Source organism: Poecilia mexicana, unplaced genomic scaffold (genome assembly GCF_051168715.1).
Source record: "Poecilia mexicana isolate PSO_F unplaced genomic scaffold, ASM5116871v1 scaffold_2, whole genome shotgun sequence".
In the NCBI taxonomy this organism is placed as follows: domain Eukaryota; kingdom Metazoa; phylum Chordata; class Actinopteri; order Cyprinodontiformes; family Poeciliidae; genus Poecilia; species Poecilia mexicana.
This window is the reverse complement of record NW_028263371.1, coordinates 41522835-41544199: the sequence shown is the minus strand read 5'-3', so window position 1 is coordinate 41544199 and position 21365 is coordinate 41522835. Positions and strand designations below refer to the sequence as shown.

The 21365-nt window shown below is 39.6% G+C and overlaps 1 protein-coding gene across 1 annotated transcript in view; it reads right to left on the bottom strand.

Annotated features, from left to right (window-relative positions):
* Positions 1-21365, bottom strand: part of myo3b (myosin IIIB) — a 71328-nt gene that overhangs the window by 21639 nt on the left and 28324 nt on the right. The window contains exons 13-26 of the mRNA XM_088000858.1: positions 21114-21197; positions 20810-21012; positions 20630-20728; positions 19694-19808; positions 19480-19606; positions 18348-18558; positions 17410-17557; positions 15022-15175; positions 14630-14718; positions 13159-13288; positions 5336-5415; positions 4033-4053; positions 2792-2869; positions 599-804 (exon numbers count right to left, since the gene is read on the bottom strand). Of these exons, the coding sequence (XP_087856984.1) occupies positions 599-804; positions 2792-2869; positions 4033-4053; positions 5336-5415; positions 13159-13288; positions 14630-14718; positions 15022-15175; positions 17410-17557; positions 18348-18558; positions 19480-19606; positions 19694-19808; positions 20630-20728; positions 20810-21012; positions 21114-21197 (1745 nt within the window). The remainder of the gene's footprint in view (positions 1-598; positions 805-2791; positions 2870-4032; positions 4054-5335; positions 5416-13158; positions 13289-14629; positions 14719-15021; positions 15176-17409; positions 17558-18347; positions 18559-19479; positions 19607-19693; positions 19809-20629; positions 20729-20809; positions 21013-21113; positions 21198-21365) is intronic.

Here is a 21365-nt window from a genome sequence, read left to right as displayed (position 1 = left end):
AACATGAGGAGTTTTCTCTCAGACTCGTCTAAATATGTTTTTTTATTTTCCTTGAAATGACTCAGGATGTTCAAGTTCAAGCCATGTTGAAAGCATTGTGTAAGTAAGTGGGAGTTATAAGATCATGTTCCACATTTCTAGGGAAAAAAAAAGGCACCCTTACATAAAGTTCCCCTAATGATGAAGCTTGTTTTAATTGTGTTCTGATATAATACCAGTGGGACGGGGAGGCTAGGTTCGAGCGTTTCCAGGTCATTTGGTGCAAGAACAAACTCTTGTTATGAAGAGTAAAAGAAAACCCATTAAAATGCATCTCCCCTTATAATTACAGTTCCACCCTGTTTGAATTTTTTCATATTTTCCCAGACTACAGTATCCACCCAGTTAAAGTAGTCCAAAGATTAGGTGCTGCTCCATCACTAATGACTGCCAATTACTCAGCCTCTTGCTCGGCTCAACTTGGACTTCCATCTAATTAAAGAACTCGTGTTTTTGTGTGATACAGAGCGGCGCTAACTAGCTCTGCGTCCCCTCTGGAGGGTGCAGAACAGCGACGCAGAGTGGAAACGCAACCCCATCTCATCACCACCGCTACAACCTGTTGACAAACTCCTCGAACTGGATGCGGTGGGAGAAGCCTTGTCGGCGGATGTTGACCGTCTCCAGGATCCCAGTGTAGCGCAGTTGCACCATAACCCTCTCCTTGCAAAAGCGCAGCGCCTGCCTGTCATCGTTGGGTTTGATGCAGCGCACAAAGTGCGGCTGACCTATCACCATCTTGGAGAGCAAGTCCATCAGGGAGTACTGTGGAGAAAACAGTGGGAGGAGGAGATCATGAGTACTGTAAAAACAAATTTTATTTACAAAAAAAAAAGGTACAAGTTTTTCCACATAGCCTGATATGAAGCTGTACAGTACCTGAATTATTAACCTTTTCTAAATTCTCAGAGAATGGACAAAAATACTTTTTATTATCTGACAAATTTCTTTGCATTATATATATTTTTCATATACTGTAATGCTGGTCTTCGCAATATTGCAAAAAACTTGGAGTAAGAATGCAGACCGTATAAAAGTTTAGAACTTCTAGGATCTAATTATTTCTTTGCCAAAAACACAAATTAAAGATTGAATGTTTGCTTTAAATGTGATATTTAAAGTCACATTTAAAGTCAATCAATTTGTACATGGAGAGGCTACACTTTTAAAAAGAAATTTAAATAGAATATACCTGAAATGCTTTGTTTTGTGCATCTTAAAGTTAAATTAATTACTAACTCCTTTTACTTGAAGTTACTTTCAGAATTCTACAAGTCGAGATGATTGAATCTTCATCAGCGTAGACAGAGTGTCTGCACAGTGTAGTATGAGATTAATTAAACATTACAGAGCAATGCAACATTTGAATAGATACATTTGCATTAAATCCATACGATTTGGAATTATCTACAGTGGATGTGGAGTCTCTAACTTGACCCTTTTATGCCACAGAATTTTTTAACAAGTCCCAAAAAATGTGTAGCATCTTGGTTTAGCTTTACATAACATATATGCTAAAGTATAAATCCATAACAAAGTTATATATTGTTTATTTAAAACTGCTAATATTTAATCACCACAGAAAAGTGGTATGAGAAGGAGGCACACATGATATGCCTACACTTCAAATCACTTGATCATTCACTACCAGGTTATTGTTTACCACTCCAAAGGGGCGTATACTCTGTTTCAGTAATGCTTTTGATTTGGTTCGATGTCAGAACTCTGACATCGAACCAAAACTTCTAAGTTGCAGGTTGAAAAGCCAGTTGGACTTCCTAACTACTATTACCAATACACACTGTTGTCATGTATTTTTCTCAATTTTGTGTGTTGAAACACGAGAGGAAAATGTCCAAAAACAAACAAACAAACGAAAAACAGAAACTGCGTTTCCAGATGTGTCCAACTGGTTTAACTGCCTGCAAATTAATGAGTGTAAATTAGTGGTTAAAGGTACTCATTAATGATTACCGGTATAAACTTTATACCAACAACCATTATGTGCTAAACTTGGTGATGCTTTGAGAACCTAAACTTTTCAAGTTGACATTTAGTGTTCAAGGGAATCTGATAATTCCCACTATGAAGGACAAACACGTCACAAATATGAGACGTCTTGTTTGCTAACGGTTTGAAGAGGGTTCAGATTTCATTAGGCATGCAAGCTGGTCAGTTCAAATGTTTACTACACAGTTGCTGTCAAATATGATTTTACTGATTTGAAACCCAGAATGAGCATCTACGTTTGAGCCGGGCGTTAGGAGGAGAGGCAGAAATAAAGACCTCCATTTGTCATGATATAAGAAGCTGGAACGGCTTCATGTCTTTAAACTTCCTCTCTCAAACTAGAACTTATCCTGGTCCTGAGTTGTACAACATAATGTTAATTTTATAAAATACATTTTTGATGTAGAATCACAGACGATGCTAATTTATCATCTATGATTATAAGTTTGATTCATTTTATCTGGATTGCCTGAGTGCCAGAGAGGGTTATAGATTCTTTCAAACTGTCTCTAGTCTTCCTTTGATCTTGCTATTGGCTGCTATTGATACTGTCGAAGTTCATCAATTGTGCATGAAGTACAATAAAACAGATTACGGCATGGATTTTTTTTTTTTTTCCCCCAAGATTATTAGATACCCTCTAGAATCTTAAAAACAAAAGACATTTAAAAATGTACATGTTTAAAGAAGTTAATTTATTGTTCTTAAATAAATATGTGTACATTTTTTTGAGAACACCTACACGAAAGTAAGATGCCACAGTCTGCCTCCTCATGTTGGTGGTTTCTTCTGGGTGACGCATCATCTCCATAGTGTCCACCTGAACACAGACATTCACTGTTAAAACCCTGCTTTGACAAAGCAGGTCCAGCTCAACACAGGAGATCCGAATGTAATGCTGTTTGTTTGCAGCCTGGTCGTCCTCGGCAGAGATAAAAGTGACATTATTGTAGCGGCTTTCCTTTCACCGAACAGGCAACTTGGGAATACACAGCTGCACTAACCGTGTCGTCGTCGTCGATGCAACAAAAAGCTGATAAACACTTAAAGCTAACAATCTAGAGAATAATTCGGCACTGCTGAGGGGCATGGGAAAATTGCAGAGCATTCCGGGTAATAAGAGTTGCCATCACCAAGCAGACAGTCATCCAAATGACGACGGATTAACGAGGACACAGTTTAAGCTTTCCAACAGCCCTTGCATTTCATAGCTTCATCAAAATTAATGATGCAATAGATATTTTATGGCAAGCCAATGTAGCAACGTGCATATCTGAAAACTTTCTTTTATTCTTGCTCAAAGGAAGGAAGGTATGCTCCCCGTGTGCAGGAACAGAATGAGATCTTCGCACACTTTGTACTCGAGTATGATCTGCTTTCAGAGGAGCAAATGATTATCTGGGACCCATTTCCACTATTCTAACAAGCAGCCCATCACTTTAATCTGGCAACTTTTTTCTTTACAAGTGTCCATTTCTGTCAACTTTTCTCCAGCTCCCATTGAGAACAAGGCAGCATGCATATTGCATCACTCCCACTGAGCTCTTATTAGGAAGTCTTTTTTCCCCTTCAAGAATAAGTGAGTAGGTGGAAGTTGGTGGAAGTTCATCAAAGAGGAGCTGATTTTCCACGGTTATTTTTCCTAAAACGTGGTGTGTTTGTGTCTAATTTTAAGAGGGCTATATTTTCTTTTTTTATAATCTAAGAGAGACATCACAGAGTATTTGTTTACATTGATAACACAGAATTGTGGCTGTGCGGGGAAAATAGTTCAAAAGAGATGATTTACATTTTTCTCTGCCAGCCTGTGATTGAAGTTTGAAAAGCGAAGCTTCACACAATTCAAAGTTGACAGGAACGTTCAGTTGATTTTGCAGAAATATGTTTGTCCATAAACTGCTCGCAATTTGGATCTGCTCTGCAGTTTTGGGGAAGTATGTGTTGTAGGTTTAGAAGGTTTTACTGTTGCAACTAAAGTCTTACCTTCATTAGGTATTTTGGAGACTTGCAGTGCAACACATGTTGGCAAATCACATAGAAATAGAGGGAAAAGAGAAATAGAAAGTAAAGACACTCAACATGAAGGAGGGTTTCACTCTAACCATCAGGTGACTTCATGTCTCTAAATGTAGGCAGGGAAGCTGTCACATTTTCTTGCTAGGAACGTGTCGCACCTGGTTTTCATAAGTCTGCCTCCACAACAAATATGTATTTGTTTAGATTTGAAAAAACTGCAGGCGCGCAATTGTTTGGAGCCAGGTCATTTGGTCAGATGAGAATAAATTTGAGCTGTTTGGAAACTAATGTTGTATGTAAAAAAAAAACAACATATGCATACTGTTAAGAATCCATGATAAGTTGCAATTTTCATTGAAATTTTAAATTACAATCTGGTGGATTATTCTACTGGAAAAGTTGGTGAACACTGGTTCTTTCAACAGGACAACAAGCCAAACATTTAAATAATGTGTACAGAAATGTGTCATCAGGAGAAAATCAACCTTCTTACAACTCAGTCATAAAGACCGTAATCCTACAGAAAACCAGTAGATTGAGCTAAAAAAAAGATGGTCATGAGACAGAACCCAGGACTGTCACCATTGTACAAAAAAGACATGATTAAAAAAAAAACATGTTTCTGTCTGCTTTCCCTTGGTGAAACTTCATTGATTTGAAGTGAAAGATTAAGTATTGCTACTGTAATAAAATATACCTTTTCATACCTGGGATGGTGATAAGTTGAGTATTTATATGTAAAAATAATTTTAAAAAATTAAATTAAAATTCCATAAGAAATAAGATGCTAACATAGCATCAGTTGTCTAAATTATGTTATATAAAAACAAAAAGAGAGAAATAACACTATAAAGTGAACGCTATGTGGGGAAAACGTACAATCTGCTGCTTTAAAGGAACAATTTTGGCAACTGACGGTTACAAAAACCTTATTAAAGCATAATTTATTAGCAAGTAAAAGAAACAAAATATTTGAATGAGAACTGATACAACAATCTATCGAAGATGGTTAATGCATTTCCCCAATTTGCCAAACACCTCACTGTCTGTTAACAAGAAAAGTCTGTAAATCTAATATATGACTTTCAAGCTGCAGAAACCAAGTAACAGATGGCGATGCTGCCTCTCCGCAAGCGAGACAGCCAACAGGGTAGTCAATTAACATGGCTATGCTTCGCGGCGCAGCCTTTTACTGTGATTCTTATGGAGCGATGCCTGTGAGCAACAAATAAAAAGCATCATGTGTTGATTCACGCCAGTGGAATCGCACCTTGCTGCGTCCCGAGGTGAGCTGAGGGGGGAGAGATCTGGAGGCAGCGGTGACCCGAGCCCTGGACGTCGCCAGATTTCCTGTTGAAAATAAAATCATTACAATAGCAAGTCACTTTTATTAACAGATAAAAACCACAAAGTGCTTCACATTAAAATAGGGTATGGCTTTCACAAGCTCGTTATGTGTTTAAAAAAAACAACAAAAAAAACAAAACGCAATGCCCATATAAAACTTTTAAACGTGATGCACATGTGAAAAACAAACAGATGATGCCATGTGAAGCTGATGCAAAACCCATAAACATGTGATGACCATGTGAAACACACAATTTACATATGATGCCCATGACAAAAACATAAACGTGTGACAGCCATGTAAAGCTGATGCATCTCATAAATTACATTTAATGCACATGCAAAACGTTTTTAAACAAAATTTGATATCCATGTGAAACTCTGAAACAACATGTGATATTCATGTGAACCACACACATGTGAAACCGATGCAAACCCATAAATTACTTTTGATGCCCATGTGAAACTTTTTTAAGCAAAATATATCCATGTGAAAAACAAACATGTGAAGCTGATGTGACACCCACAAATTGCATATGATGCCCATGTGAAAATCAAACTACATGTGATGACCATGTGAAGCTTATGTCCCTAAAAGTGATCAGATGAGTTAAAGAAAACCAGGACATTCATGAGTTTTTCAGTAAGTGTCGTAACTGTCAGTCTAGACTTGATCACTGGATATAAATGGTCTCCATATTGGGCAGTTTATTCATTAAAGCGCTTTAGACAAGAGTCACAAATAAGATCCAACAAGTCAAATCCTCAAAATGCAGAAAGGAAAAAAAGATGCCACATCATTATGGTTATGAAAAACAGGTTAAAGTTTGAACAGTCCAGATAGTCTTAGGATGATGGAAATGCTTATTGAGAAATACTAAAAACATCAAACTGTGGAAACTACACTACAGTGTTTGTGTTCATACAGCAGCCGGCTCATAAAAGACTGTTCAGAAAGAGCCTAAATCTCTGTGAATCCCATGGACTCAGGAGTGCAGCTGCATGCACAGCAGTCAAACAACCCTACACACACACACACACACACGCACACAGTAGAAAGGATATGAGCATAGCATATGCAAGACAGTCTGAACATTTCAAAGTTTCTGCACAAGATGTCCAAATGTTTTCTCTGGCTATATCTTCAGAGGCTAAACTGTGATTAATAGCAGTGAAAGAAGCCTTTGAAGCAGGATTGGTGACATCAAAGTCCTAATCCATGGGTGGCAGGATTTTTATAATGAGTGGGAAGTATCTTAACACATTTCAAAGGGTTTACTCCATGAATAAACAATAGCTGCACAGATGTGCCACACACACCTTTAGAAAAATATGTCTGCAGACACAGGAGGCAGCATTACCCAGGCAGCCGTGTATGGCAAGGAGGTAAACCTTTGTAAGTTTTCTAAGATAAAGCCGAACTGACAGGCCAACAATTGTTCTAGATTTTCTACCACACGCAGACCAACTTTTTAAAATGCTAAATATGCAGCCGGCTCCTCCAATATGAAGTCTCACGTCAAGCGCCGAGGACGTCGTCTGACAGCCAGGCAGAGAAAAAAGAAAAACTAAAGACCGGATCAGCAGCTGGCTTTCCTAAGAGGCCGATCAGATGAGTATTAGAAGTTTCAAATGCTGCGAGAGATTAAAATCAATTTCTGATGGATTAATTAACAGCCGTCCCTTTTCTAACTTTAGATAAAGGACGCCCTATTGGCAGTAAAGGTTCCTCAGTGAGCCAAAGCAGCGTAGTGCCTCGCGGGATAAAAATACACACAGAAATAGTAGTGCATACACTGCTGTAGTCAAAACAACCCAAAACATGATGAGAGAACACTTCAAAAGAGCCTTTTAAGCCGGTAGTGATGCTGCTTTTAGCTTCTGACAGTCGTCGGATGATTTCTATGTATTTTTCTGCACATTTATTTTCCTATTAGTGTTTTTTTTTCCTCCATTTGGCAAAGACTCCGACATGTTTAAATATGCCATTTTAAATTTGTAGGATATTTGTTCTGAAAAGTAACTACAGGATTATAAATAGAGCCTAAAAATATGTGATGGGATGGAAATTCGAGCTGCTCGTTGCTCATTATGAGCAAATGTTTGTGAGAGGGCCTTGTCTTTTAGGACATCAGGTTTCTACAAACTCAAGCGGCCCTTCGGCACAATCACCCCCCGCCCCCAAGAAGAAAAAAAAGAAGAAAAAAGTATGATCTTTAGGAACAGGGGCTGTTAAAACTGTGTCGGGTACATTACCAACACACAGGCAGGGAGGGCCCCGCTCCAATTAGCCCAGAGTAAAGCTGGATGGATTAATTGGAGTGGGTCTTGTGCAAATGAAGTGCGCTCTCTCCTCTCCCCATTAGTGCTGCTGGGCCAGATCATCTGAGCACATTTGTCATGATGAATTAGCGGCTGCGAGTGGAACGGGCTCGTGGAGTGTCACTGCGCTTTCACGCCTCTCACTTCCATGACACCATCAAGAGGAGATGAAGGGGGCTGCGCCGCGAAGAGGGAAACTGTGACAGTTGTACCTAAGCCTCGCAAACGGACACTCGCCGCTTTCTTCACTTATTCCTCGGCGGGTCGCATTAATTCATTCTTCTGGAGGATTTTGTACCCCCTCCGCTTCCCCACTTCAGACTACATGATTAGAGCATGGGTTAATAGTCAGTATCCTCAAAGATTTACGTCTCTCGAGACATAAAACCACGGGAACACCTGTGATGTCCAGCCCTGAAAGGAGACGCTCTCATTTAGATACAGTGAGGGAACTTGTCTAATGATGTGGATCATAATTATTCAAACAGAGAGACGGACAAGAAAGGGGAAGATTTGTTCTTTGACATTGAGAAAAAAGAAAAAAAAAATCAGCTTCATGTGTTTTTAAGTTTCTGCCAGAGACGGTTCTCACTTTTATCCGTTCTCTCAAATGATGAAAATAAATGAAAGCGAAAAGAAGTTTTGATATGAGGGATTAAAAATTAAAAAAGGAGAGCAGGTGAGGGGAATACTCTCCATCGAGTCACTTAGTGGTGAGAAACAGGTGGACAAGCATCCCTGCTGTTCGTTTCGGCTTCACGCATGTTGCTCTTGGCGCTGACTTCCAGGACAAATGAAGAGAGTGGCAGAGGGGCGTGTGGGGAGGGGGCAGAGAGAGAGAAAAAAGAAAACCCTTCCCTGGCATCTGTGCGTTCACTTTGAAAATTAAGCCCAGCAAGAATCCTGCAGGAGAAAAAAAAAAGCTCAAGCTGGCAGTTGTATTGGGGCTCTATTGACAAGAATAGTCAATGTGCCTGGGATTAAAAAAGCAATCCTGCGTTCAATATGACACCTCCCTACACGCTTTTATGAGTGTCAGTGAGCGCCTTGTACTTCTGAAGCTGTGGATCGAGCTGTCGACACGGGGGGACAATCAAAGTTGTAAGAGCGAGCAGCCTTACCGAGCTGAGTGAGCAGAGGCTTGCCGGATATCTCCAGCGCTTTTCCCGCTCTCATTTTCAAAACAGATGATCTCAAAACTCAACTCAGCAACCAAGCAAATTCGATTAAAAGACCCATAACCCTTCCCACCTCTCCGTAACCGCCACCGTTCATGCCTGGGGATGGCTTCGGGGGGGCTGCCGATTTAAATGCCATCCAGTACTGTCAAAGCAGATCAATCATGAAAAAGCATGGTGTAATTGGCTTTTAGTGACACAACACAGTGTTGCGTTTATCAAAGCATGTTGCGCCACGTGACTTCAGAGAGTAGGCTGCTTGCTACTGATGTGCAGAGGGTCGCGGTAAATCCCGCTGCTGACTCAAAACATTTTCCAAATACCACTATTTGGAAAGAGGAATAATAAAAGTATTACTCAGTGAGTGTCTTTCTTGGTAGAGGTCTGGAGGAAGATCTCTCTGTTGGGATGAAAATAGGCCTCTGCTGGGCAGAGAACAAAGAGCCAAACGTGTCACATATGGAGCCGGGAGAAGCCTGTCAGGACGATCTCCTTTTACATGAAGGCACACAGAGGATGGAAGAGCTGTGGCCTGACAGGAAGATGTAAAAAAAAAAAAAAACCTAAGTTTAAATGTTTGACACAGATGTGAGCCTTAAACTTTAAACCTTGAAAAGTTAGAGAACATTGTTGTTAAGAAAAAGCATCCAAGTGTGAGAAATTATCCAAGAAATTAAAATTATGATGTGATTATCAAGTGCCACGTCTTAAAAGCAACATTTCTTTGAATCCCAACGTTAAAAAAAACATTGGAAAGCTCAGTAAAACTTACTTAGTTAAGTATTGAAATCTAAACCATAAACTAAATCACATGAAACTTACATTTCTGCTAAATTTCCATCATTAAAAAGTACGCTTAAAAGTTGTGCTTGTCTGAGTTTAAGACGTAAGTAGATTTTTGTAAATGCTGGCAAAAATACATAAACACACACACACAGTCTCTCAGATGGAGCCTCCAAAGATTTTTCTAAAGGTGGAGCCTGGATGTAAGACACACTGCATCTCTCAGATGCAAATTTCTTCCCTTGACAGGCGAAGGGAGAAGTTAAATCTGACTATGCATGTAAATTTCACCTCAGTTTAAGGAATTTAATCACACACAGGAAGGTTTCCTAAATTATGACTCAGAAAGGCAGCAAATACCATTGGAGGAGCTCAAATGAGTTAATTTCAGAGGCAGGACACATCTAATCAGTTATTGGGCTGTAAAATGCTAAACCGTTCAAACAGATGCTTCACATGTCAGACACATTTAGATTTTCCAGATTATTTAAACAAGTCCTCTGTCAGTAAACAGTCTGTTGGCCAACTCTGTCTTCTCTTTAAATGTTATAGTGTTGAGATAGGAAAAATACAAAACATATAACCGAGCAGTAAAAGTTACATTGGTTTGTAACACTGATAACACTTTGAGAATAACAGCAAGGCTAAGTAGATAACTAGCAAGAAGTTACTCAAATTTTATCCTTCTGGGACTTCAAAAACTACCTGCTGGACAATATACTTGATTTAAAAATGTTGGAAATTTCTAACATAAAGTAGGAATATAAATAATAACCAGACACTGCTGTTACATTTAGGTATGCTAACTGTGCTAGCGGTGCTAATCGCTTACAGTAGTTGTTCCAAAGTGGTGTCGCAGTCATTTACAGTCACCTATGTACATGACTTTGCTTCACAGATAACCTTCTGTTCTGCTTTATTTGCTTAGTGTCACTTTTCAAAATCACAAGCAACAATGCCGTACGCACACTAAGCTAGCTATTAGGTTCGCTATTTCATCATCTGCAGTTTTCAGGAAGTGTTTCCAACGAGGTTAAACCCAAACGCCTAACTGGGCGTCATAGTAGTGTGAAAACAAACGTGGTGCACTACTAGTATGTCTCCTGTTTGTTGCATTTTTGTGACATTTTTCTGTCCCCCAGTTAATGGACTGTGTTGGTTGATGCGGTGCATCACCCTAACTATACCATTATCCTATGAACCTACCACTGTAGGATGTCCAGGAAGTGTGTATTACAGGTCAGCTGTATGGGCCACTTTTACAACGGAAACAGAGAAAAATGTTGTACTGAACTGCACCAACTCCTACATTATCTGAAGTAAACACAGGGGATACTGCTGTTTAGGATTACAAACGCGCTGTAATTTCTGTAAAGTCTCCACCTGCACTACTCCGCAAAATATTCACCATTCATAAATTGTGGGGAGGCGCAGTCCTCTTTTACGAGGACAAAAAGAGCGCATCAGTAGTAATAATAAATGCAGTCACACTTTATATCACAACACTTTTTGTGCTGGAACAAAGGACTGGCAGTGTTGAGGTGCAGTGTGTACAATCAGCAGGCCCAGGCAGCCCTGAGGCAACACACACACTCTCCGACACACACACACACACACACACACAGAACCACTGAAGGCGGCCCAGGCCCTGGTAGGCCTGACTTAGCTGCGCCAATTCAAACACTCTGATCCCTCTCCCTCAGTCTGGGAAAGACCCTGGCTCTCAGGAATTTGTCCATGCAAATACATCCCATTTCCTCTGACAAAACACCACCACATGTCCAGGCCTCAAGGACCCGCTTTCTCCGGGGGCTCAAGTGGCCTCGCTATTCACAGCCTGGGAGATTTTTACTTTCTGGGGCTTTCCTGCCTCCCTGCTGCTTACCGAGCACAAACATTACAGCAGGACTATCAAATTTTCAAAGTGGGCATGTAAAAGAGACAGAGAAAAACATGCATGTGTTAGGATTGAGAAAATACAAAGTAAGGGAATATGAGCTGGGACGAATTCGTCCTTCAGGTACATATATGTGTTCTTGGACTTCCTTGGACAGATATTTCAACCTCAGTTGGAGAGGCTGCAGGTCTACGAGGGTGTCCCCTAGTGGTGATACTGAGAGGAGCCCCAGAGACTCAAACCACCCTGGTGTAAAAACTGATTTCCATCAGATCCTCTCAGATAATGGTAATTTCACAGATAACAGTGAATCTATAACGTGGCAGGGAGATGCAAATTAAATCCCTCCAAAAATTCTACCCTGAAGAACAGATTTCTAATTTTCTTATGCTGTGCTGTATCTCACTTTGAACAGAACTCCGTCTTTTCCAGACTGATAAGACAGACCAGCTTTTATCTTCAGAGATGATCTGTACTTTCAAAAACTGCAGCAGGGCGACCAGACGTCCAGCTCTTAACAAACAGGCTAACTGCTCACACTGAGCTTTGTTTAAGCCTTTTAGCAAGTTTAAAAATGCACATAAACAATTTATTTCTCCAATAAATCCGCACATTAATGTGATTCTTTCCTCTGAATGGCAGAGCAGACAAAACCACAGAGCAATAAGAGAATAAAGAAGAAGCTTTTAGATGTAAGAGACTCCTACAGTAAACATTACAGCACATCTCAGCTTCTATTCAGTGCCAGTGTTTAGTGAAAAGATGTGTTCAATGCATTTGTTTTTATGGTGTGCACTTCTCTGAAGCTGTTAACTGCAGGAGGAAATAGCTGAAGGCTCCCTTGTGCACAAGCTGCAATAGAAGTTTACAGACGTCACAAATTTCCACAGCTTGGGAGCCTTTTGTGAATCGAAGCCCCTTCTTAATGCAGCTGGGAGCGAAAGCAGGCCTTTACGGCCCCCCCCTCCCTAAAATAGGATGTGGATCACATAATGTGGCTTAGCTGAAATAAAGGAGAGGGGATCTGATCATTTAAGACATCTATTAGCATTTCAGCTAAGTCAAGTGACCAGGAGGCCTCAGCTCCGGCTAATGACGAGCACGTTACTCTACCTTCATTTAAAAAACAGAAAAGAGGTGGGACGAGTTGCTTTTGTGTTCCCTAAATACTGTTTCCTCATCCCCCGGGTATTTAGAAACCTTATCATAAAATATCCCTCCGCACCCACAATTTGCAGATAGCATTCAGCAGTGGGAAACCAAGAGGGAAAGCTTAGTGAAAATAAAAACAGAGCGCCGCGCAGAGAGCTGAGCCTCTCCAGAGATAATGGAGAGTGCAGATTTATCCGAGAACGGCGCGCAGAGGCTTGAAGTGGAGGAGGACCAGTGGATGGCTGGAAGCCGCGTCTTTAAGAAACCCACTTACCTGAACGTTTATAGAAGCAGCACTTATACAGTATCACCATCACACAAACTGCCTGTCTCAAAAGTTTCCGTTTCTATTGTGATGACGAGAACAATGTCACCTGAAATTTGCTAAATTGGCATAATTTTCCTTTGTCATACCTGTTTTAGTCAGAGGACTGGAAAACAGCTGCTGAAGGAGTTTGTTCTCCGATGTTCTCAACACCAAAACGATGTCTGCAGGAAGAGTGTCCCGGTTCTTTTCCAGAAATCCATTTACGTTGTACATCACCTGTCGAGCAGAACGCCAGAAATACAAACAAAAACCTTAAATATTAGGGAACCAAGCAATTTTCTTAAAGCAACGCACTCTGTTCTGTGTCAAAGTAAGCAACAAGAAGTTATCCAATATATACGAAATACTACTATAGTTTGATAGCATAAACATGTAACATTTCTTAAACAAAACGTAGGGAATGTTCATATAAAGGTACAGCCATATAAAACAATTTTAAATTTAAAATTGAGTTTTTACAGCCTGAACCTCGTTGAAACTAATGGTTTACTTTCCTGAAAGTTACTGGGTGCTTTCAATATCTCTTTAAGGAACTTAATGGGTATACTTCCCAAAACTTTCCCAGAACAGACCGGGTACTTTCCTGAACTTACACGTTGCCGATTACTTTCCTGAATTTAACGAGTGCTTTTCAGAACTTGATGTGTGATTTAGTCCATAACTATGAAAGTTTCAGGAAAGAACCCAATAAGTTCCTGGAAGCTAACCTAACAATCCCAGGAAACCATTGGCTGTATTACGTGGTACTAGTTAAAAATCGTACATATATTATTTATTCTTAAACTTTGTGTTTTATGTAATTTTGATGTTACAAGAAGGTTTTTTTTTTTTAGATAAAAAAGCATCTCATCAACTTTTACTGCAGTTGGAGTCACTTTTAAGTCAGTTGTTTGGCCGGTGTCTCTACTGAGCCTCATAGCAGTATGTACTGTATGAACAAGCAATCAAGAAGATGCAGTCGAGATATAAAAACAATAAGACCATATTTCTCATCAAAGTGAGATCTGTGTTTGTGCCATCTAGAGGCTGGCTTAGTCCAAGCTAAACATATGAAGATCTGTGTTCATGAAAGCATTCACAGAAAGCATTTATTAAGCTAATATAAGGTCTGTGATGTAATCAGACAATAAAACCTCTAGTCAGGCTGGCTGACAGCGCCTGGTTACAGCCTACAGGCCTATTTCACTATGGAGTTTTTTTGTTTGATTGTTTACACAATAATTACAAATTTGCTTAAATTCAGATTGCAATCAATCAATCAACTTTGCTTCTATAGCATATTTCAAAAACCACTAGGGTAGCCAAAGTGCTGCACATTAAAAACATACTAACACCTCATCTCATTCTCATGAGCCCAGAATGATCTGAGTGCATCACTTCAAATCTTTGTTGTAAAAACAAAATGCAGGTTGAGACTAAGTGAGAGTCTGTGTGTGTGTGTGTGTGTGTGTGTGTGTGTGTGTGTGTGTGCGTGTATGCGTGCGTGTGTGTGTGTGTGTGTGTGTGTGTGTATTATTAAATTTATGTTCCAAAATCTAGCAAGCAAACATGTGATACCTTTCCAGCATAATGCTGTATTCCGAAGCAAAGGTCCATGCATTTAGGAATCCAAAAATATTTGCAACGCAGATTGTCTTCAAATTTATCTGTGAGCAAGACATAAAAAGAGAATAAAACGGGGTGTTAAAAGGCTTTACATGCATAATGAGCTGCAGCTACAGTGCTGTGAAAAAGTATTTTCCTCCCTACAGGTTTCATCTGTTTGCTTTTTTGTCACACTTCAGTGTTTCAGATCATCAAACAAATGTTATTGTCAGACGAAGATAAGCCAAATAAACTCAAAAAGCTTTCATAATGTACTAAAAGCTATCCAAACCAACCTGACCCTGTGTGGAAAAAACTAACGCTGCACCTCTGTGGATGGGGCCACAGGTTATTCACTGTCTTACCCACAAGGGTCTGATCGGTGGCCTGGGGGAAGCGACTCTCCTCATCCAGTAAGGATAAAAGCCCCATTGGCTTCTGCAGGAACATGTCCAGAATGGGCCTGTTGTCCTCATACTCCACCAGGCTGGCATCCACTCCCTCGCTCTGGTATTCCATCTAATTAGGACCAGAAAATATAGAATAAACCAGTTAATGGTTTTTCTAAATGACCCAATTAGACAATCTGGGGTAAATATGATTTGTGGCTGTGCGTATGTGCAGAGGAGGGGGGGCAGAAAAGAGCTCATAATCAACTAAACCAAAGAGCTGCAGCTGGCTGTGTGATGAAGTTTACAGCATAATAGAATGAATGCATAATACAGAGGAGCTCCAAACTAACAAATAGAGCCACTTACTTATTCATAATTTATTTCAATGTGCAAATAACCCGCAGTGATATCTTATTATGGCATCTATTTAACGTCAGATCAAAAAGTTCCTTTAAATATATATTTTACTAATAAAGTAGAACCAATGAATCTAAACCCTCCTCATGTTTAAGTCATCATCTTGGAATAATCAGTTTGAGCACAGCAGCAACGAAGACATGCACACCAAATAAAGATCCCTCTTGTACAGAACATTAGCCCCACAACTCAGTAGAAACTTTTTCACAAGCTTAAGACCTAATTTTCAATTATCACAGCATCATTTAAAGCAGAATATTCAGCTTTTGATGTAAACGTATTCACTTTTTCACATTTTCTTACGTCAAAACCACAAACTTCAGTGCAAATTTGTGGGATTTTATGTGGCAGACCCACACAAAGCTGCGCATAATTGTGAAATGGAAATGAAATAACAGCATAATGAAAACCAAGAAACACAGCAGACGGGTCTGAGATGAAGTTGTAAAGACATTTAAAGGAAGAGTACAGCTCAACTGTAAAGCCTACCAAGATATGGCCGTCTACCTAAAATTACAAAGCTGAGCAAAGAGAGAATTAATCCGAGAAGCAGCAAAGAGGCCAAACTGCAGGTGTGGAGGAGCTGCAGAGAGCCACGGTTCAGGTGGACTACTAGTTATTCTGTCAACAGAATAAGTAATGCATTCCACTAATCTAGCATATAGAGAAAAGAAAATTAAACAAGTGACCACAGAATCTCCAAAACATGAAAAATTAATTGGAAACGTACATATATAAGCCACACCGGGCTATAAGCCGCTCTCGGTTTTCCACAAGGATTTAAACCTGCTGGATTTATTAAGAACACAGTCCTGCGTCTCCAATGCTGAACCATGGATTCATTCACGCCGGGTGTATGTGCAGCGGCTGTATTTCCCTCCTGTAACGCCAGATCGATAGCCTTCAACTTAAAAGCTGCATCATCTGAACTTCTTCGTGTGGTTTCCATGATGAGGGGATTATGATTTTGAAAACATTTCTCCGTCGTGCCTGTTGCTAGCATGTGCTTGTTCTAAAATGAAAATCATCACTTTCTTCTTTGATTTCCAATTTTGACTTCCAATGATTCACTTCCTGCTAAAGCGCCCCCTGGTGGTTGAAGAAAAATCCACAGAAAAGTCGCACGGGGCTATAAGCCGCATGGTTCAAAACATAGGAAAAAAAGTAGCGGCTTATGGTCTGAAAAATACATAATGGTTGAGAGGCACGTGTCAGGATTTTAAAATTGATCCTCAATCAATTTTAATTGATTGAGGATCAATTTGAGCAAGAAGGTGCAAGAAATGTAGTCATCTGATGTGCAAAGCTGGTAGAAACATACCACAACAGTCAAGGTTCAGGTCGTTGTATTTGCCTAATTTGAAAATTAAGCACTGCTTAGTGTTGGTTTTTCTCATAAACATAGGCTGTATCAAAATATCCAAATGTCAGGGGGGGTGGGGATATTTTTTACAAACATAGTACTTTAATCTTCCTGCTATAGATAAATACTAAAGACTAAGCAGAGCAGAGGACAAGAGACTGGAAGCAATGAATTATATCCTGTGGCTTGTGCTTTAGTTCAGTATTTGTTAATAAGCAAAACAACAACTTTCACTTTACCTTGGAGAAACAGCTGTTAGTGTTAACTTAAAGGCGTTGTATTAAAAGGCTCCTTGATTAACGTCTATTCATTTCCATCAAGCAAAGCAAAAGCTTGACACACTTCAAAGTAAACAGCTTCATTAAGTCAATTAAGAGTAATTTTGTAGAGCACAAGTGTATGCTAACAAATAAGCGGGATGTCATGTTGCGAACAAACAAATAAATAAGTACAAGTAGTTATTTTCAAAACAGCATTTTGTTTAAATGGCTCTTCACTCACAACACATTAGGAGAGAATCTCGAGCTAAAATGTGTTTGCAAAGTGTACTGACATGACGGTTTTCTGCAGGAAAAACTCACCTGCTCAAGGGCGAATATGTGCTGGTTGAAATAAAACTGGATCTGCTCATTTGCAATGTTGATGCACAATTGTTCAAACGAGTTCTTCTTGAAGTTTTCGAATCCAAAGATGTCCAGGATTCCCACATTCATGCAGCTCTCTGCGGCACTTCAAAGGAGAAAAGCGGGACAAACAAACTTATTCTTCTGTGTTGGAGGAAGCTGCAAATCCCCCAGCAGCCGTAATAATTGATAAAACTTTAATGATAATCCAAGTTCAACCCATATACAGAGTCGGATCTGGAAGAAATCACAAACATCGGGTATTATAAAAGCTCTGTGACTGGTTTTGTTTCAGTCTCAAACCTCGGAGTGTTTTCAGAGTCTGCACAAACAAACAAAACAATGTTACAGCATGGTCGAAGAGTTAACATGTTTTTGAACGATATTTTACATTATATTCATGCTCCTGCTTCTTAATCAGTCATTCCCCACATGAAGTAAAGGTCACCTTAAAAGCCTGCTCTGCCCAGTTATTACAGGCAATAAGGAATCAGAAAAGATGAGCTGAATTTAGACAGGAACTCTGGCTTCTCCTCATTTCTGTGAGACGACTCTTTGACACTCAATGCTCATATTTATAAAGGAATTCTTTTGGATCAATGAAGAGCCTCTTTGGAGTCTCTCTGAAGTCTTTTTAATCATCTGAACATTATTTTCTCCGCACGCAACTCTGTATCAAAAATTTATTAAAACTTCTATTTTTTTTTTTTTTTTTTTGCTCTTCTTTTGCTTGTCTTGTGCGTGCCCATTGATATTCTCCTCTGCATCTTTGCATCCTCCCCTGCAGACGTCCGCAGAGGTCATCGGGGCTTTGCAGAGGTTACGCGCCGGCGTCTGAGACGATCAACAAAGGCGGCATTGACATCTTCACAGATCTATTCTACACACACTCTCACCAGATCTTCATGTCGGGCTGCAGCAGCGAATTGATGCGGTTGACGATCCAGCTGAAGAGGCGTCCGTACAAGGCCTTGGACATGGCGTCTCGGACGTCGGCGGCTTTGTCCACGGTGTTGGTGCGGATGATGGTCTCGCCTCTCGTGACCACGCACTGAGAGGTCAGCGCTTCCTGGAGCTCCTCGGAGCCGATGCTGAGCAGAGACGCAGCTGAAAACGAAGGTAATTTGAACAATCATTTTCATCTAAATATAAGATTTGTCTTTTGAATAAAGCACATAATGCCATTCAGAAAGGCGTGGTTTTGCTTCAGGAGGATCATCATAAACTGAAAGTCTTTTATATTTCACCTTCATTTACATTCTGCTTCGGTGAAAAATGTTTCAGACGTGATCAATAGTGGGGAAAAGGAGCTGGTAAATATAAAAGAGGCTACAAACAACCCATGCATGTGTCAATATATAATGAAATTTCTATATTCACACAAGCGTGTAAATAATTTTCAACACAGGCTGTGAATTATTTTGTTTATATAGAAAGAGAAGGGATACACCAGACTAAACAGCTCTTCTGTCTTCTACAGAATACGGAAAATCAATACAGTGAGAGATATTTTTTGTTCTGTCATCTCTTCATTAGGTCGGATAGCTGTTTGTTTTATGTCCTGCAAGCTGAACGTTTAGATCAAAAACACTTTTTTTCTGTTATTCTTAAATCACTTTGTATTAAAGCCCAAAAGCAAGTGTCATAAAATCATTTAAACACATTTTCTTTGGTAATAAAACTTTATCCATTTTTTTACAGTAATCAGTTAAGACTTATCAGTTTTGCAAATTTTATGTAGAAGGAGCAAAGACATAAATAATCACAATAGTAGCATCCATAATTTTGATGGATATGTTTGTGAAATGTTTCAGCTTTCAACTGTGTTGTTGTTCTGTTTCCTACAATATAGTTTTTTTGTTTTTTGTTGTTTTTTTTTGCTTTTTGTGGTACGCGTTGCTCCAATGTGCCGTAACACATTTTAGAAAGAAAGTGCCTGACAATCATTTATCTAAACAAGTTTCAAATGGTTTCGTTGAAAACAGGAGATCGTCGTTACAGACAGAGAGCCGAGCTGCTGCGTCTCACCGTTCTCTAAGGCCTCTGAGTTAGGCACGTCACTCTTATCTGTGTGGTGATGAGACGTGATGGCAGTAAACTCAATATTGCCCGTGTTCAGAATGCCTGACAGAATCCTGTAAACAGAGTTCACCTCCTGTGAAAAGAAAAGCATGAAAGAGAACCCAGTCATCGTGGCACTTAAAGAAAATACACGTTTAAGTATTTAAGTCGTGCAAAGTACTTCTTCTGTGAAGCCGATGTTTCTGAAACACTCCTGAATTGCGTCAAACTGCTCCTTGTACTGTTTCCTCGAGACAATGCCCTGCATCACTTTGCTCTGCTGACTGTCAATGTACCTGCAGAGAGAGAGAGCGATTATGAGAGAAGATGTCAAGTTTCAATACCAGGAAAGTTACGCATGTCAGCGTTTGATGATGTTGTCAAAAAGAGAAACAACACAATGCAAAAAGAAAAACAAATCTAAGAACAGGTTACAGGTTTCTTCTCTTTTCTCTCAAAATTTTGCTAGGTAATGTAAAAAAAAATTACATCAGACACAGATAACTGAGCAAATACAAGAAATGTATAGTCACAACTCTTGTTGCAATATCCATGTATGGAGTATTGCAAATCAGTATTACACCAAATATTTTACCTTCAGTGCCAAAAAAATACATTTTAAATGTTAGCATTTTATTACCTGAACTTTCACTACCCGCAATGCCAACACTTCATGTACATTTTTAATAGTGGAAGTGATAAAAACAAAACTAAAAGAAAGAAAAGAGTGTAAAAAATATGTATTATGACTGATGCATTTTCCTAATATTATGCAGCTTCCATCAGTATTTAAATGGTACATTTAATAAGGAAAATAGTTAGCAACTCAACTTGGTCCAAGTTGAGTAACAGGCCCATTCTTAAGTTATAAAAGTAAGCTTACCATCATATTTTTTGTCAGATATTAAAATATGCTTTATGATCTAAAACATTTTGGTGTGACAAAAAATAAAAAAACTGAAAAATATAAAAGGGGATGAGCACCTAATGTTTTACAACATTTTATTTTAAAGCCAGGTTTGGAAAAAGGTTCACACACTTGTGATTTTATTTTTAAGAAACATGTCAGAGCCAGGCATAAATTCAGCGTATCAGCACATAAAACTGCAGCACAAACCGAGGAGGCGTCCTGTCCGGCAGCCTGTAAGTCTTCAGCTTGCACTGGTGGTAAAGCCCGGCGTACATGTAGTAAAATATATGAAAGTTCTTCTCCCCGCTGAATCAAGAGCAAACATCAAACATTTGTTAGAAGCGTAACACAAATTTAAATATACGGCAAGTTAAATGTTCCACTCACGCTGCTTGCTTGATAACCCGCGATTTCTCCAGCAGATATTCGGAGATCTTTGCCCCGATGACGGCTCCGGTCGGTGTGAACTTCATCTCCAGGTATTTACCAAACCGGCTGGAGTTATCGTTGATGGCTGTGCAGGCGTTTCCGAAGGCTTCGACCAGAGGGTTGACCTGCAGGATCTTCTCCCGCAGAGTCCGGTTGTTTGCCTGAGAGAAACATCGAGTGCGTTCTCAGTTTTGCATGAGGGAATAACAGATTGCTTGGTAAACCCTGTCCAGTGAGAAATATTGATAATGTGAGAAAATACCTTTCCTAAGAAGGTAAGATGTTGAACAATCAAATGAGCACTTTCCGTCTTCCCTGCTCCACTTTCACCACTAATGATGATGCACTAAAAGAACAGCAAAAACAAATTGTCAACCATCGTCAGTGTGGGCCAGCTGCTTTTAAATATGTTGTAGAAAATCAGCAAAGTTTAAACTTTACAAGAGGATACAAAAAAAAAGGGGGAGTGGGGGGATAAAATACACAACAGGGAAGATAAAAGTTTGGTTGGAAA